Source organism: Sesamum indicum, linkage group LG3 (assembly GCF_000512975.1).
Source record: "Sesamum indicum cultivar Zhongzhi No. 13 linkage group LG3, S_indicum_v1.0, whole genome shotgun sequence".
Taxonomy (NCBI): domain Eukaryota; kingdom Viridiplantae; phylum Streptophyta; class Magnoliopsida; order Lamiales; family Pedaliaceae; genus Sesamum; species Sesamum indicum.
Window position 1 is genome coordinate 16160532 of NC_026147.1, and position 17119 is coordinate 16177650.

General features: G+C 33.5%; 2 protein-coding genes across 4 annotated transcripts in view; both read left to right on the forward strand.

The window, feature by feature from the left end:
* The window catches only part of LOC105158557 (phosphoenolpyruvate carboxykinase (ATP)-like), a 6826-nt gene extending 3240 nt beyond the window's left edge, over positions 1-3586 (forward strand). Inside the window, exons 6-13 of the mRNA XM_011075342.2 lie at positions 938-1038; positions 1302-1600; positions 1781-1954; positions 2090-2155; positions 2273-2451; positions 2528-2697; positions 3006-3174; positions 3272-3586. Coding sequence (XP_011073644.1) covers positions 938-1038; positions 1302-1600; positions 1781-1954; positions 2090-2155; positions 2273-2451; positions 2528-2697; positions 3006-3174; positions 3272-3415 — 1302 coding nt within the window. The 3' untranslated portion in view covers positions 3416-3586. The remainder of the gene's footprint in view (positions 1-937; positions 1039-1301; positions 1601-1780; positions 1955-2089; positions 2156-2272; positions 2452-2527; positions 2698-3005; positions 3175-3271) is intronic.
* Positions 6129-10782, forward strand: LOC105158558 (protein SPT2 homolog). 3 transcript variants are annotated; one of them, XM_011075343.2, is made up of 10 exons: positions 6129-6356; positions 7142-7223; positions 7313-7539; positions 7996-8113; positions 8544-8618; positions 8702-8825; positions 8928-9421; positions 9505-9644; positions 9756-9842; positions 10155-10782. In XM_011075343.2, exons 2-10 carry the CDS (start codon positions 7203-7205, stop codon positions 10261-10263), a joined length of 1395 nt encoding a protein of 464 aa, XP_011073645.1. In that variant the 5' UTR covers positions 6129-6356; positions 7142-7202; the 3' UTR covers positions 10264-10782. The 3 variants fall into 3 exon arrangements, with proteins under 3 accessions (XP_011073645.1, XP_011073647.1, XP_011073646.1); XM_011075345.2 differs by having other exon boundaries at positions 6132-6356; positions 7316-7539; XM_011075344.2 differs by having other exon boundaries at positions 6134-6356; positions 9508-9644.

Sequence of the window (17119 nt, forward strand, 5' to 3'; positions counted from 1 at the left end):
GGACTTACATACAATTAAATGCAGCTTTTCCAACAGTACATAATAATGTTCAGAGTTCAAGCTGAGGTCATTCTGTAGTTTGTGCCTTCCAGTTTCTTCACTGTGCAATTTTGTGAAGTTTCATGGGAACGGCTTTGTGGATAAAGTTGAAACTGAAGCTCTAAAGATAAGAGATGATGCTATCATATTGTCCTTTTTGGCCATACTGCTCTGATCCTTAGGAGTGGAATATAGCCATACCTTTTCTTGTCTGCATGTTAAAGACCATATCTTTTAGATTCAGCTAAGACCCAAGTTGAAATTTCATCTAAAGTTTAACAGAACTCTTTTTGCAGTTAAGTTATTTCTTGTTCTTAGTTCTTTATGCTTATGACTTAGGAACAAAGAAAAGGTATTCGATTTTTCAAAAATTATTAACAAAAATGAATTATATCTTGGCAAAAGATGTACCTATATCGGGTCGCATCAACTGGGAGAGCTGCTGAAACAGCTTTTAGTTTTATTCTTATTTATTCATTCTCTTTTTTCTTTTTTTTTTGGGGGTGGGGTTGGGGGATGGACTGGCATCTTCATATACAGAAACTCCTCTTTATTTGTAAATCCAACACTTCAATTGTGAAATGCTGTACAGTTCATGGTACTTTAGATGACAACCTTCCACTCCATCCCTGCTCATGCCCCTGGTCCTTTCTTCCAAAAGATGAATAAATAAATGATTTGTAAAACAATCTGTTTTAAAATTGTCACTTTAACTCCCGTCAAATACACCAAAAGGATTTGGTATTCAAGAAAAAGTACTATATTTGGCGCATTTACCTATTAAGCGGCCAAAGAAAGGATGCCTGGAATAGAAATACAAATCATTCTCTTTCTTAGAAGTCCAAGAATTAATAGGAATACACTAACTATTGTTAACTATGGATGTTGTTAATTTCAGGTCTTTGTCAATGATCAATTCCTGAACTGGGATCCAGAGAACCGTATCAAAGTCAGGATAGTTTCAGCCAGGGCTTACCATTCCTTGTTCATGCATAACATGTAAGTAAATGCAACAAATATTCTTAATCTTCATCATCACTCTGTTCTTGTTTGCAGTCTATGTGCCAATAAGCCCGTCCAGATAAGTTGTCTTAATTGTTTTTTGAAAATATATGATTTGCTATCTTCTATAATCTAGTCCTTTGACGACATTTACTGAGAGAACAAGGAAAGTTTCATGAGAGTTAGAGCTATAGAAAGGTGCCACAATAAAAACATGGCATATTAGTTATTTGTACACTGGATAACTGGGTGGGTGACAGGTGTATCCGACCCACTCCTGAAGAGCTGGAGAATTTTGGTACTCCGGACTTCACTATATACAATGCTGGACAGTTCCCATGTAATCGTTACACACACTACATGACATCTTCTACTAGCATAGATTTAAACCTTGCTAGAAGGGAAATGGTCATCCTCGGCACTCAGTACGCCGGGGAGATGAAGAAAGGCCTTTTCAGTGTTATGCACTATCTCATGCCTAAGCGTCAAATCCTGTCCCTCCATTCTGGCTGCAATATGGGCAAAGATGGAGATGTTGCTCTCTTCTTTGGCTTGTCAGGTAAGGTTATCATCGGAAGTCTTCCGATGAGGGGCCGTCCCCTGCCAACCGATATGTGTCCTCTCACCCTAGCCTTGTGCATAAGTGTTTTTTCCCGAAATGCATGACTATTTTTGCTTTATAATCTATACTGTTTACTAATGGTGGACATTTCATTTCTTTTTCTTTTGGAAATCTCAGGTACGGGAAAAACTACTTTGTCTACTGATCACAATCGGTACCTAATTGGAGACGATGAACATTGCTGGGGTGATAATGGTGTGTCGAACATTGAAGGAGGCTGCTATGCCAAGTGTATCGATCTTTCAAGGGAGAAGGAGCCTGATATTTGGAACGCCATCAAGTTTGGGACAGGTACTGTCCCATTTCAGCGTCTCAATTTTCATGGCTTGTAACAACTCTACTGAATCAGATGAACATAGAATCTATTGTTTTTGCTCATGTGCTATCTAAGGAAGTAAAAGACTTTTTTCCCATCATGATTGGCAGTTTTGGAGAATGTGGTGTTTGACGAGCATACTAGAGAAGTGGATTACTCTGACAAATCCGTTACAGGTAACACATTCGTCATCTAACAATAGATAAACTGTCTCTTCATCTGTAATTTCTAGCTTTTGATGTCAATATTCAGTAAAAAGTTCACGTTCCATCTTCTCTTCCCCCTTCTTACAGAGAATACTCGAGCTGCCTATCCCATTGAGTACATCCCAAATGCTAAAATTCCATGTGTTGCCCCACACCCCAAGAATGTCGTACTCTTGGCATGTGATGCATTCGGCGTGCTCCCTCCAGTGAGCAAGCTAAGTCTGGCACAGACAATGTACCATTTCATCAGCGGCTACACTGCCCTGGTAGGCATTATTTGCAATGGATGTCAAGGTAAAAATGCATGCTCATTTTGGCTTACCAGGTTATGTTTGCATTCAGGTGGCTGGGACTGAAGACGGAATTAAGGAGCCACAAGCAACATTCTCGGCTTGCTTTGGAGCTGCCTTTATAATGATGCATCCTACCAAATATGCAGCCATGTTAGCTGCAAAGATGGAGAAGCATGGTGCAACAGGGTGGCTCGTTAACACTGGCTGGTCTGGTGGAAGGTATGAAGTAGTCACAACTAAAAATCACAACAAACTATTTGATAATCAATACAATATTGATCATTAAAAGTTTGCTTTTGAGCTCAATTCATTTAAATAACGACTCAATCTTCAGCAGATTCTATGTTTCAATACGACTAAAGCTCTGCTCTTGCTCAAAATCTATTAGTAAAAAAGGAGTAAAATATATGTAAAACAACTCAAGCTAAATTGAGCACAAATGTGTTCAGCTGGGCTCATGCTTGGACAATAATATGTTCACACCTCTGAATTAGCTAATACCAAATGTGAACATTGGTTTTGTGCAGATATGGTTCTGGGAGTCGTATCAAACTAGCATACACTCGAAAAATCATTGATGCAATACACTCCGGCAGCCTGTTGAAGGCTAATTACAAGAAGACTGAGGTGTTTGGACTCGAGATCCCAACCGAGGTTGAGGGTGTGCCTTCGGAGATCTTGGAACCTATGAATACCGTAAGCACTATAAGCCTCAGCTTCTGCCCTGATTGAATTTCTCTCTTACATTTTCTGATTTTCCATTTAATAAACTTCATGTGATTTCTCAATGTAGTGGTCTGATAAGAAGGCCTACAAGGAGACACTGCTGAAACTGGCTGGCCTGTTCAAGACAAACTTTGAAGGGTTTGTGGCTCACAAGATCGGGAAGGATGACAAGTTGACTGATGAAATTCTTGCTGCTGGTCCTGTTCTCTGATCAGCCCCAGGATGAGAAGAACCGAATATCTGCACGAGTTGGAACTGAACCCATGAAAACTATTTTATATTTACGCATATATAGGTGTTATCAATTATATCTTTCTGTTTTATGTAATTCTTCCAGTTAATTTTAAAGAAAGAAAGAGCAGATATTTGGTTCATCGCAAGATTCACTGTTCTTCCAGCAACTCAATGCATTATGTAAATGGAATATGGGACATACTGTGTTGTGTTTAAATCAAATGCGAGTAAAAATGTTCCAAGTGATCAACAATATGTTTATTTACAATCACGATCAGCAAGGTTAAAAATTAAGTATTATCATCGAGGTTCGGGTATTTCACACAAAAATCAAGTTTGATAGTAAGTGTAGTGTATTACTTCCACTCAAATTGAACCGAGATAAAAATAATAATAATAAGAAGAAGAAAATTGACTTGGTAGATAGTTGGCCAGAAAGCTTTTTTCCATATTTAGATGCTTTTTCAAACAAAATTAAGCGGTTTCGTACAAAAAAATCGGCGTTAGGTGTGTAATAGCAATCAAACTCATTTTGGCAGTGCCACAGACAGACCCGATCTGTCGTGTTCGGACCACCTTATATGGCTCTTCACACGCGACGGTTAGTTTTCAGTGCAGTGCAGAGTGCATAGCATATTCATAGGATGGTGGCGGAATAGCGTCTCGAGTCATATTCAGAAGCTGGGCAGTGACCCGCGTGGTGTTTCTTGTGTAAACAATAAGCCGAACCCGTGTGTGGCTGCTCGAGAAGATGAGCCACTTACCGTCTAAGCCCCTCTCCCAAGTGTTAAGGCCCTTGGTTGCATCCTCTCCTCCTCGCCTCTTCCATTTGCGTTCTATATTATTATAAGGTAAATTGCAACCTACTTATCTGTATTATAAAAAATAGGCAAAAAATTCCATTATGAAAAATTAAATAGTGATTTATTTTCATGTATTTTTTAAAATGTAGCAATTTACCCCATATGTTTTAAGGAGATAAATTGCTTCATTTTTTAAAACACAAGGGGATAAATTGCTATTTATTTTTCATAGGGGGGATAATTTGCTCATTTTCAATATCACAAAAGAGTAAATTGATATTCACCCTATTATTGTATTCAAAATTAGAACATTTTTTAGTAGCAACATTTCTGCGATTCTAGTGTTATTATAGAGCGTTTTATATGTATGTCGGTTATTTGTTTCTCAAAGTTTATAGTTCTATAATTTTGATATTGTAAAAGTTATTGTATCTTAGGAAATAAATTGCATACATTTTAGTGCACATCGATGTTGTCTTAAAAGGCAGAGTTGTAATTCTTACATGGACTTTGTTTGATATACAACTACAATATATATTCACATCTACCTACAGATACCACACAATCACTTTTTCTAAATTTAGTTATACGAAAATAAACTATTTTATGATCAATTATGCAATTACCGTCTCATACTTATTGGACCTCAATTTCTTTTTATTTTTATTTTTGATATTATTTATTATTACAACAGTACATGCAAATTCAAATATTAATTCAATATATCGATATCTCTAAATCAATTAACAAATAAAAAGTAAACAAATAAATAAGACATTATTATTAAAAGTAAACTACCGATCCAAATTCATGTGACCCAAATTTGCGACCTCTTGTGGTTTGACTTGTACATAGTGACTCATTTGTCTAAATTTATTAATTCACGTTTTCGCGACATTATACTTAAGTAACATAATTGGGAGAAGAATCGATGCATGTACAAAATCAGATTTTTTTCTTGATTTGTTTAATTAAATGAAATTAAAAAAAAAGGTTAGAATAAACAACTTATCAAAATTACTAAAACATTTTAACTTTAAATTGCATTAATAAAATTTTATTAATAAAAATTAAGCAATTAAAGAGATGATTGAAAAATAAATATATTTCAAGGTTATTTTTAAAAAAATAGATATTAAAACATTTCACCCCACCCCCAACTTGGGACAAGCAATGGCAACACAAGTTGGGGTTTCCACAAATCCAGCCTGATATCTCTAATTAACAATTCAAATGGTGTTAACCTTTGAACTTAATATAAAACGATCTTTTTTTTTAAAGAATTTTCAATGTGGGAATAAACTAATTTAGCTCTTACAATGCCATCTTTATATATACTTTGCACACTTCAACTCAATTTCTCAATCTTTCGATGCGGGGACACTAATACTCTCTTTATTATTCACAATCTAATATATGGATTCACTTTAATATGCGTCCAACTTATTAAATTAAAATTGTATCAAATCAACATCTGAACTTGTCAATTACAACATGCAGTGTGTCGATTATCGATATTTTTTTATAAATATATAATAAACAAAAATAATCGAATTACAAAAATTAATTGATTAAGCATGGTATGTAGTCCATAGTTCAAATCTTATCCATATACATGTAAAAAAGTCATGATTTTTCAAGTAAAAATGCATATGAAAAATCTGATTATAGTTTATAGATATTCCATAAATATAGGGATTTTCTACAATTACAAAAATCTTACCTTACAAATAAACCTACAAAAAAGTAAAGAATAAGAAGACCCGCAGAGATGCTGACACGTGTCCATTGGGATGGAAAAAGTCCAGCAGTTTTTATAGAAGGCGAAAAATCGAACCAAAATCCGGTTCGGCTACCCTTCTTATCCTCAACCGACGAGCGCACGATAGCATAGACCCCTGCTTTTTCTCGGTCCTTCGGATTGCCCTACGCGGAGCTTTATCTCACGCTGCCTCGCTAAGGATTTCGCCAAAATTTTCATTTCAAACCCTATCTCTCTGCCTCCCTTTATCTCCACCACGGCGGCATCCATTCAGATCTGCAGTCGTTTCCGATCGATCTCGGCGTTGTCGCTTTGATTTTGCTAATCTCGATCCCGGTTTCGCCGATTTGAAGGTAATTGATGTCGATTTATTCAAAGATTTGATTTTCTGTTGATTTCTTTTTTGCCAAATCTGTGATTTTATCGTATATATCTCTCTGTCCTCCAATTACCGGTAAAGATCATCAAGGGTTTCAGTTGATATCAGCGTCGATCGGGGGGATTTGAATTTGTTCTGGTTAAAAGATCGATATCTCATCTTAATTCGGTTTAAACGTACGCTTTTGGTGTGCGGATTTTTTGTTTAACAGTCAATTTTTTTGCGTAATTGAATTTCTTGAAATAAACAGGTTTGGGGAGATTCTTGTTTTTTTTTTTTATTTGGTTTTGCGTGCTTCCAGCGGCAGAAGATCTGAAGGTTTAGCCTGATAAGATTTGTGTTTCCTGTATGTTGCCGCCGACGATGTCCGTTGTTTTTTGTTTTTCTTGAATTTTCCTTTTCCGTCCTACTATGTGCTCCGTTGTGCGATACATATTCGTCTGTCTTATACGCACAGATGTTTGCGGGGATACATCGGTTTCTTACTTAAGATGCTGCAGAACTTCGTGAAGAAGTGATTAATTGAATTCTGTGATCCACGGCAGGTGGAAAAATAGCAATGCAGTATCCCAATTCTGTTTCTATAGGCACTTGAAAATGTCAGAGAATATTGTTGTTCTTGTTTGGTAGTGTTGTTGATATGCTGGAATATGCACAAACTATTCCCGAAGCACTCAGTTTTTTAGCTTCGAAGTGAATATGGAGATCTGGATTTGAATTAAAAACTTGAGTAATTTTGTAATTCCTTTCTATGATCAGGTTTGGGATTCAAGTTCTGTGAGCCAGCATATCTACTGTTATCTGGCCACTCAGAAGTGCAATGCGGGGCTATGAAAGAGATGTAAGCAAGTCTACTACTTCAATTTTCTTCAACAAAATGTTTTGGGATTTTTTATTCGGAGACTTGTGTTAAGCTGAATTTTTGTAAAGCAGGAGTATGAGAATTGGGATGAGTATGAGGACGATGGTGATGAGCAAGAAGAGGAGGAAGATGGTGAGGATGGATATGAAGAACCTCCACAGCCGACCCAGGAGGAGTTGGAATATCTTGAACTGAGGCAAAGGATAAAAGAATCTATCAGAAAGCAGATGAAAAAGGATCTGGGCACTGCCAATTCTGGTTCCCGTGACAAGATAAATGCATTTCGTAAAGACAAGTGAGTTTTTATTATGTGTGGCATAATTGTATTACCTTTCCATGTTTCATGTATTCTTCGTTAGATCTCTATTGATTTGCTGCACGAATAACTTTAGTAGATCTGTACTCTACAACCTTTATTGGATTATTTAACATCAGGACGACTAGGCCTAAATTTATTTTTGTTTTTCATCTTGACTGTCAAAATACTTAAAAATTGCCTTCTTCCTGGATAAACGGATGTATTTTGGTATTAGTTACTAGTGGCTGGTGTACTTTTAGATTGGTTTTGGTTTTGATGAGACTTCTGTTTCTTTCCTATTACATACCCATTGTTTGTAAGAATATGTACTGTTTAAGGCCAGCACATGATTTTTGGTTCTTGTACGATGATACGGATGAGTATTGTGTGTATTAGCATTATCGCATGAAGGCAATCTCAGTTTGATTTTAACATTAATTCATATGTTTGCAGTTATGGTTCCTTCTTTGGGCCTTCACAACCAGTCATTGCACAGAGAGTAATTCAAGAAAGCAAGTCCTTGTTGGAGAATCCAGACTTGGCAGCGAGGATTTCCAGACCTAACCATACTGTATGTATAGAAGACTTCTATTTTGGTAAATGTTGGCATTGCTTCTTTATATATCCCTACTTGCATCTTTCTGACAGCTTGTGTTTGAGTACTGACATAGGCATGTATAAGTACATTGTTACATGCACTTAAGGCTCTTAAGCATTGCTGCCGCTCAAGTGGGTGCTTTGATGATATTGCTTTTGGTTGTGCAAGCGTTAATGTTGTTCAGTGGGTCTAGTTTTCAAGTCGTCCTGCATGTGAATGTCTTAATTGTGATAGTTTTTTTCTGTGTCACACACGCATTATAACATAGCTTTCGAGGAGTCTGGTGTCCTATATGTGGAGGGGTGGAGCATTTTTATCTTAGTTAAATTTTGGTCACACTCATGTAAAAGAAATAATTATCCTACTTCGTAGTCACTTTATGACATTCTGCATTTCTCTGCAGAGCAAGAAGACCTCTGTTTCAGCCCCTGCAGGGTCAAAACCTCAAGCCAACCGTCCACCAATTGTTACTAATAAGGTATGTGTTGCTGACTTTTTTTTTTCCCGGTAATTTGGTGTCTTCAATTGTTCTTTATTCTTGTCTACTGGTAATTGATGCAGTTGAAAAAAAAAGTTGAAATGCTCAAAAATACGAGGGACTATTCGTTTCTATTATCTGAGGATGCTGAGGTTCCAGCCTCAACAAAGAGCCCTCCACCAAGAAATCTATCGGCCCCCAAGTCTGGTGTGCCACTGCTCCTCTATGCTATCTGGTTCGTTGACACAAATGCGCATTGCAATTATATTTTTTAAGGGAACTTACCAAGATTTTTTGGTGGACTTGAAGATGCACGCTCTGCTCAACTAGCTCCAAGGAGCAAACAGGTGGTGAATGATCGTGGAAGAGATGTCTCCAATGGTCGTGATGGGAGGAGGCCAATGCCTCCAAGCAGTCAAAGCAAACCTAAAGGTGCACCAGAGAAGACAGCCAAGTTATCAACAGAACCTAGAAAACAGCTTGGTAGCCATAATGGAAGTGGGCCTGGTCGGCCTCAGGGGCCCAAAGGCATGCCTTCTAAGAGTCCCATGCCTGCTTCAGGGAAGGTCACTGCACCCGTTGCAAAAAGTACTATGGCGGGTTCGCATAGACCAAACCCTTCAACCATACAATCTGGTGCCCGTAAACCATTGCCATCACATATGCAATCTGGCACTCAGAGACCTGCTCCTCCGCGCAGTCAACCCCCACTTAAAAAACCCACAGTGCAGAGGAAGGAGTATCAAGAAAGTAGCAAGCCTAAGGTCGTCAGTAAACAGCCATTGCCATCCTCTAGAGATCAGGTATGAGCTACTGTAATAATTGTTATTACCAAGATTCTGAAGTAGCCAGAGAGTGTTTTTTCAGTGTGATCATATGGTTTTAGCAGTTGAAGCGACCAACTCCAAAACTTCCAGCTCGTGGTAATTTGGCAGAGGAACGGCCAAAGGCAAAACCAAAGAGACCACGCTATGATGAAGATTCTGATGGTGAAAATGCTATAAATATGATCAGACAGATGTTTGGGTAATTATGAATTTTTTGGACTTTTGTTCTCTTATGTAATGTGCTAAAAATTTTCTAGTGCTTATGTTTTTCAAGCTCTATTGGCTTAGAATGTGTCATCAATTGTTACAGGTATAATCCTAACAGGTTCAGAGATGACGATGATGTTAGCGACATGGAAGCCAATTTTGATGATATTATGAGGGAGGAGAAACGCAGGTCAGTGAGATAAAACTGAGTATTGCTCTGGGTTAACATCTAGATTTTGCTGCTTTCTTTCTTTTTTTATATCTGATAATGGTAGAATCATGTTTTCTATTCGTTATTGGGATAATGCATGTTTGGACAAGACATGAAACATAACTTGGTATCAATTTATTAATTATAGACTTGTATACCAGCTTCCTTCCTCTGAATTCTTGTCTTCATCTGGTTTTGTTGGACTTACCGAAATTTGTAAAATCAAAGCCACTTTTTTCTGTAAACAACTCTGCTTTTGGACTCTGTTGACGCTTTATGTTTACTGTTCAGTGCAAAAATTGCTAAGAGAGAGGACGAAGAACAGCTCCGTCTAATCGAAGAGGAGGAAAGAAGGGAAAGAATGCGATTGGCGAAGAAGCGCAAGCTGAGCCGTCAATGATTGAAATACTCAAATGAAACCGTTGGCTCTTGTTTCATTGTGAGAGCTCGAAGTCCCTGAGAAGGCCACTGCAAATAGGTTCAAGTGTTCTTGCTTTGGTGCATCATGGAGAGTGAAACTCCCAGTTCTAATTTCTTTTTACAGAACCTTATAACAGCCTGAGAGCACACCAAATGGATTCTTTGTTTTCGTCACCTTACTTTTCACCGAGAGGTGAATCTGTAATTTATCATCATTTTTAGTTGTCTTGTGTAGGTGGGCGTTGACATTCTTTTTCTAGCTGCTTGCTTTTCTCTAGTTAACAATGCAAAATGAGAGGGGGAGGAAAAGCTGTAAGTTGTAGGAGGTTGGGATCCATATGGGTTTCTTGATTGCTTAGGCTTCTTATGTAGTGCAGCAGACTCTAATAATTCATAATTATGGTGGTCGATTAGATCATTGACAGATGACGATACAATTTGAAAAATTCTTGCCCAATAGGGTTTTAGAGAGAGCGAAATAGCCTTGAGCTTTTTGTTATTTGGTTATTTGTTTCCCATAGCCGAATAATCTGTCGGATTGTGGCACGCTTCCATGTTGGCCACTAACCAGGTACTAATTTTGAAATTTGGGATTCCGCGTATTATGCCTGATTTTGGGGAAAGTAATTTAGCAATAAACAAAAAGAACGTATTCAGATTCAACTTAATTGCGTGGGTGTGTTGGCAAATAGATTCTACTTTGGCCGTGGAAATAATTATTAGTGAAATGGAAGTTGGGATTGTTTATAGGACAATGGAAATTGTATGTTTAGTTGTGGTGAAAGTTGGGATTGTTTGTGAATAAAAATCAAGATGGTAGAAAAAGTTGAGATTTGAGCGTTGGAAAAATGGTTTTTAAATTTTAATTTTATCAATAAAATTGCTGGGGGATAGTTCATTGTTTTTGGTTTAAATGTTTCTTTAATTTAAATAATTTAAAAGCATAAAATTAAAGAAAATTGTGTTTTCTAAGTGTCGTTAAGAAAGTATTTGGGTAATTTGTTGGCTCAATTCATAAGCGGGTTTTGATGAATAATCTAAGTTTGTTCAATCCAAATTGGGCCTAATGAAAATCATGAGGAAACATTGGGAAGGAGTTACGATTTTTTTTTTTTTTAGTCAAATCAAATTTGATCGAATTAAATCAATCACCTCACATAATATGTATAATATATTTATCCTATAATTTATTATGTTCCATGAATTGTATATAATATTACGATAAATATATTATATTTATTATATAATTAATTAATTCAAATTCATGCAATTTCAATTTGAATTGGATTTTTCGAAAACCTACCTAGAATAGTCAACATCTAAGTTGAATATGAACCTGATGTCTCTGCTCAACTGGGCAGAACGTACTGGTAGTTACACCTAATTTTCAGATTTTATTATTTGGAGACAAATTAAAAAAAAAAAAAAGAAATTACCGTTAAAATGCTTAATAATTTTTCATTCAAATTCTCATTTGTCTCTATTCATATACGTTATGAAATCTGTACTTCTTGGCAAAATTGCATTTTTAAAAATCTGTTAAATGATGAACATCAATCCAACTCATTACAAGGATTTTTTTTTTAATTTAAATTAAGTTTGGTCGGATCAGACCAATCATATAATACTTGTAATTATACCTATTATGTGAGTTGTCGTTGTTCTTGAATAGTACACTAAATCAGACAGTATCAATTATATAACAAGTGCAATTATACTTACCATGGTCATTTCTCTTGAACTATAACGTCAATCATGTAACAAGTCTAAGACACTTGGTTTGACGAAACAAGAAAATATTATGAATGAATTTTCTGAATTTTCTGAATTTAATCATGGGTGTAATATTTGATTTAGCAACTTTGAAGGTGAAAATTTGATATTTTGATCTCTTTCGACATTGATTTGAATTTTTAATAATGTTAATTCGAGTGTCTTTCGACTTATTTTTGAATGAAAAGGCCATAAATTTGAAGTTTTTATCTTAAATTTGAGTATTTCTTGATAAAATAAACTCTTTGATCCTCCATCAAATTTGACTTGAGCTTTGATAAGATTAATCCATGGAATTCGCACCACAATCACAAAGCAATCAATGAATTGGATGACTTCCATGATGAACCGCCTTGACTTTTGTCTTGAGCATTGTGAATTTCATGGAATTGTGCTGGAAAGAATTTTGAGACTTCTTGAATGCTTTCATATTACATGTGTCTTCACTTGCGCCTTGAGTTGTGTCCTTAATTATTGGATAAACGCCCTTATTTTTAATTGTGGAGTGGAAGATTTTGCTATATTTACTTAATGAGGCATCACGATTTGATTGGTCTTCACCATTCAATTGGATTTATTTTCTTAATCTTTACATGTGGTTTAGAATTATCAATTTTTGGCATTTGGTTCATTTTTTTTTTGGCAAAATTAAATTTAAATTGCCTTAAATACTTCAATGCTTTATATGATAATATTTTATCAATTAGCTCAAATTCAAAACTTTCCTCAATGAAAAGTTTTAAACCTCAACTTCAAATAGGTCACAATGGTGACACTTTTGTTTGAATCTTTAAGGGGTTGAGAAACTATTTTTGATCATCCTCTGAAGAAAGGATAAATACAATAAATTTTTAAAAAATTTATCATAATTATAAATATTTCATAATTATTTTAAAATTAAGGGTTATTTAACAGATATCCTCCTACAATGGATTATCACGAAAAAGTATTTATTAGACGACATTGATTTCAAAAAATATTTATAATTTTTCAAACAATAAATATATATATATATATTTATAATTATCTCAAATTTCAAAAATTTTAATTCTGAATTACCCTTAGAACAAAACCCTTTGAGTCGAAGGGTAAATATGAAATGGGCCTATCATTGGCCACTTGGAGCAGCACCTGGCTGTGACAGTGACACCAGAACAACCCATGAATTAATATTCAACATTAATTGAGTTCTCTGTTACATCATAATCTTCTTCTTGATTGTTCATCCAACCAATTACTACTACACGTCCTCACTCCATCCCTATTTAATTCTTCATACTTTCAAAATTTCAAGATTATTTGAATTTGTAATGGGAAATTCCAATTTATCTATTTTTTTCATTCAATTATTCAATCGATTAATATATAAATATGACCTGATTTCAAATTCTATTATGTCTGTAGAGTCTCACAAATCTTGATCAGGTCCAATAATATTTTTTAACGTTTAAACGACCTCGTAAGACAAAACTAGTGAGAATAATAGTATCGATTATAACATTTTGATACTTAAGTCGGTGCGGTGTAAAACTCATAGGGAAGCAAGTTTAACCAAAAACTTATATCTGGAGTATGAATGCATATATTTATAGGAATGACTGAATTGTATAATTCTATGCGAATCATTGATGCGGTTTTGATCGTATTGCCCTAATAAATCCATACATGCTCGAGTTCAAACCAGGTTGGAGTCGGTTCAATATGACCAGAATGCTTCATACTCGAATTTAAAGCCTATTAATTAAGGTATAAAGAACATAAATGGTGGCATTGCTCCTCGCCACTTCATTGTACCCAAGTGGTTTCTTCCTTAAAATACTAACAGTTATGGCATGTCGTCTATCTATGTATATAATAAATATTTTTTTTATTTTAAAATATATTATAAATAAGGATAAAATATATAAACTAACACATCACATTTAAAAAAGAAAGAAAGCAAGAAAAGAAAATCAACTTAAGGGTATTATCGATATGGCAAAAAAAAATCATATAGTGGTGTCACAAATCGTTGTTTGCGAGTGAAAGCTGAAATGCGTCTTTTTCTTTTATATTAGTATAGATAAAATTGTAAACAAATACTTCCATGATTTTTTTTTTATGAAAAGAAAATAATAGATACAAATATTCTTTAAATAAAATGAGAGTGCGACTAGACAATAGACAAAATAAAAATAAAATAAAATTACAACTGGTATTTTAGTATTATGATTCCGTCCCTGTCGTGGAAATGGTAAGAAAAATGCTAAGTACAAAGATGAACTGAATCAAGTGGGGTTGCCAAAATGTACTCTTCAAACTTGTTTAAAACTTAGGATTCCAAATTTGTACTAAATAACGTCCAAATTCGTTCTCATTTAATTTCGATCTTCATCTTTTAATTTTTATGAGATACATATATATATATATATATAGTCGTTTTACAGAACGAATAATTAATTATTATCCGAGTTATCTCATAATACTAAAATTTATAATTAGTCCGAAATAAGTTTTCGAGTACTTCAGTCTTCATTCCACTTGATTAGTGGTTGAGATATACTATACTTTTGAAATAATTATATTGTTCTCCTATGAGATTTGGTGTAATTATATATAATTTTTTTGTGGTTTGAAAAATTACATCTATTATCCTTGTTGTTTGTTTCTGTTCAGACAAACAGATTCCTTAACAAAAATAATAAATAAAAATCCATATTTACCTCAATTAATTTACTACTGATTTATTGCATGTAGAAAAGATATTTTCTGACCAAACTACTCTTATAAGGTGAAGATGTACCTCCTCACATGCCTATGCCTTAGCGTCTGTAAGGGTAGTTTGATAAAAAAAAAAGATTTGTTTGATTTGTAATAAGTTAGTTATACATCAATTGGAGATAAATATAGATTTTTTATTTAATCTTTTAGTTAATATCACTAGATTCGGTGAATTTTGACTAATGAAATGATCTATTTGTTGAATGAAAAACAAACGTTAAGAGTACTAAATATAATTTTTCAAAATGAAATTTACATATAATTATATCAAATTTTAAAAGAGAGCGGTGGTAATTATGTCTATATTTTTTTGTCGATTACCCATCTTAAATTTATTATAGAAAAACAAATCATTCTTTATATTATAAAAGAATATAATTTTAAAATTATGATAAATTTTAAAAACAATATTATATGTTAATCTGGATGATAATGCATGGAAGACAACATCGTTGTAATTGGGATGTGCAGGCCATTATTAGGACCAAGAACAGTAACAGTTAGATCAAGTCAGAATCCGAGTCAGCCATGTCCCCTCTTCATCCTATTTTTCATTTTTCTTAGTACTTATGGGATTTTAATCTTTAAATATACTAATTGAGAAACAGAATAAAATATATGTTGGAGATTTCAATTAAACAAAAGAGGCGTGGGAGAGATTAATTGAAAACGCATAATCAAAATCATGTCTCGATTTTATGTTATCACGTACTAAATCTATCTATAAAAAAACATCAAAGTGTGTGTACACAACTTGCAGGAATTATGAATACCTTTGAATATATGAGTTTCGAGTCTTATTATACATGTAGGTATTTTTTCTACTTAGCATAGGTATTGTAAATAATGAGTTTATTATAGGTAAAATTGCATATTACCCCTTCTGTTTTCAAAAGTCAGCTAAAAATCCCTCTATACTTTAGAAATAGGCAAAAAAACCCTCTATTTTCTAAAATCCTACACAAAAATCCTCCTTTCGTTAGAAGTTAACGGAAGGTGAAGTGCACTTGCAGGTGGTGCGAGTTGGCATGATACTTTTTGGCGGATTTTGACATTTTTCCTATAAAATTGACACAAATACTCTTATATTGTGTTTAAAATTACTATGATCAAATGTATTTATTTTAATTTTATTTTTAATTGATTCTTTTTGCATTTTCATCCCTCCAAAAATTAAATAATTTTATTTTAGATATATTTATTTAAATATTAAAATACAAAAAATATATTTTTTAATAAGTTTATACCTTAAATAAAGTTAAATTAAAATCACAATACAAAAAATAATATATAAAAAATTAATTAGTAATTAATTTAAATATATTTTAATAAATTATTTACTATAAATAAATAAATTTAAATTATTAGTATATGAAATATTAATTTAAAATCAAATTTTCTTTTTTCTAAATATATTTTTAAATTTATAAAAAAAAAAAAGTTGGGAGACGGCGATGAGGCGTCGCAATTGCCAATGGGTGACTTGGGCGGCCGCTGCATTGCGGTCGCCATGGGTAGACCTGGCAGCAGGGCGTGGGGTTAATTTTAATATTTTTATTTTTATAAATAATAATTTATAATTTATATTTTAATTATAGATATAATATATATCAAAATTAGTTAAATATTAATCCTTAATAATTTAGATCTAACGGTGGAGATGTATTGATTAAATCATATGGTTGTTATGCAATTTAAAAACTCCAACAGTCATGAAAATAAGAAATAATATATAATTGTTAAGTGCATAACAATCTTTTGACGAAAAATTTAACACCGTTAGCTTTAATAAACGGTGAAGGGCAAATGTATGATATTTCAAAAAATAGAAGGATTTTTTTGCTTATTTCTAGAACACAAGGGGCTTTTAGCTGACTTTTGAAAACACATGATGATAATATACAATTTGGCCTTTATTATAAGGGTTAATTATACTCCCCTTATTGAGGTTTGATGTAATTTACATATAAATTTTTTATGATTTGAAAAATTATATCTAATTCCTTGAGATTGACTTTTGTCTAAAAAATATGTCCACTCGTTAGTTAAAATTTACTAAATTTATTTATATTAATAAAAAAATTAAATAAAAATGGATATTTACCCTCAATTGACTTATTATTGATTTATTGTGGGTTAAATAAATTTTTTCTGACTAAATTATCCTTATAATAGTAAGATACACATTTTCACATATATTAACGTGTGCAAGTACTTAAAATTAATTGATTATAAAAAAAATTATTTAATTTATAATAAATTAAAAATAAAATAATTGGAAAAATATAATTTTTTATCCTTAA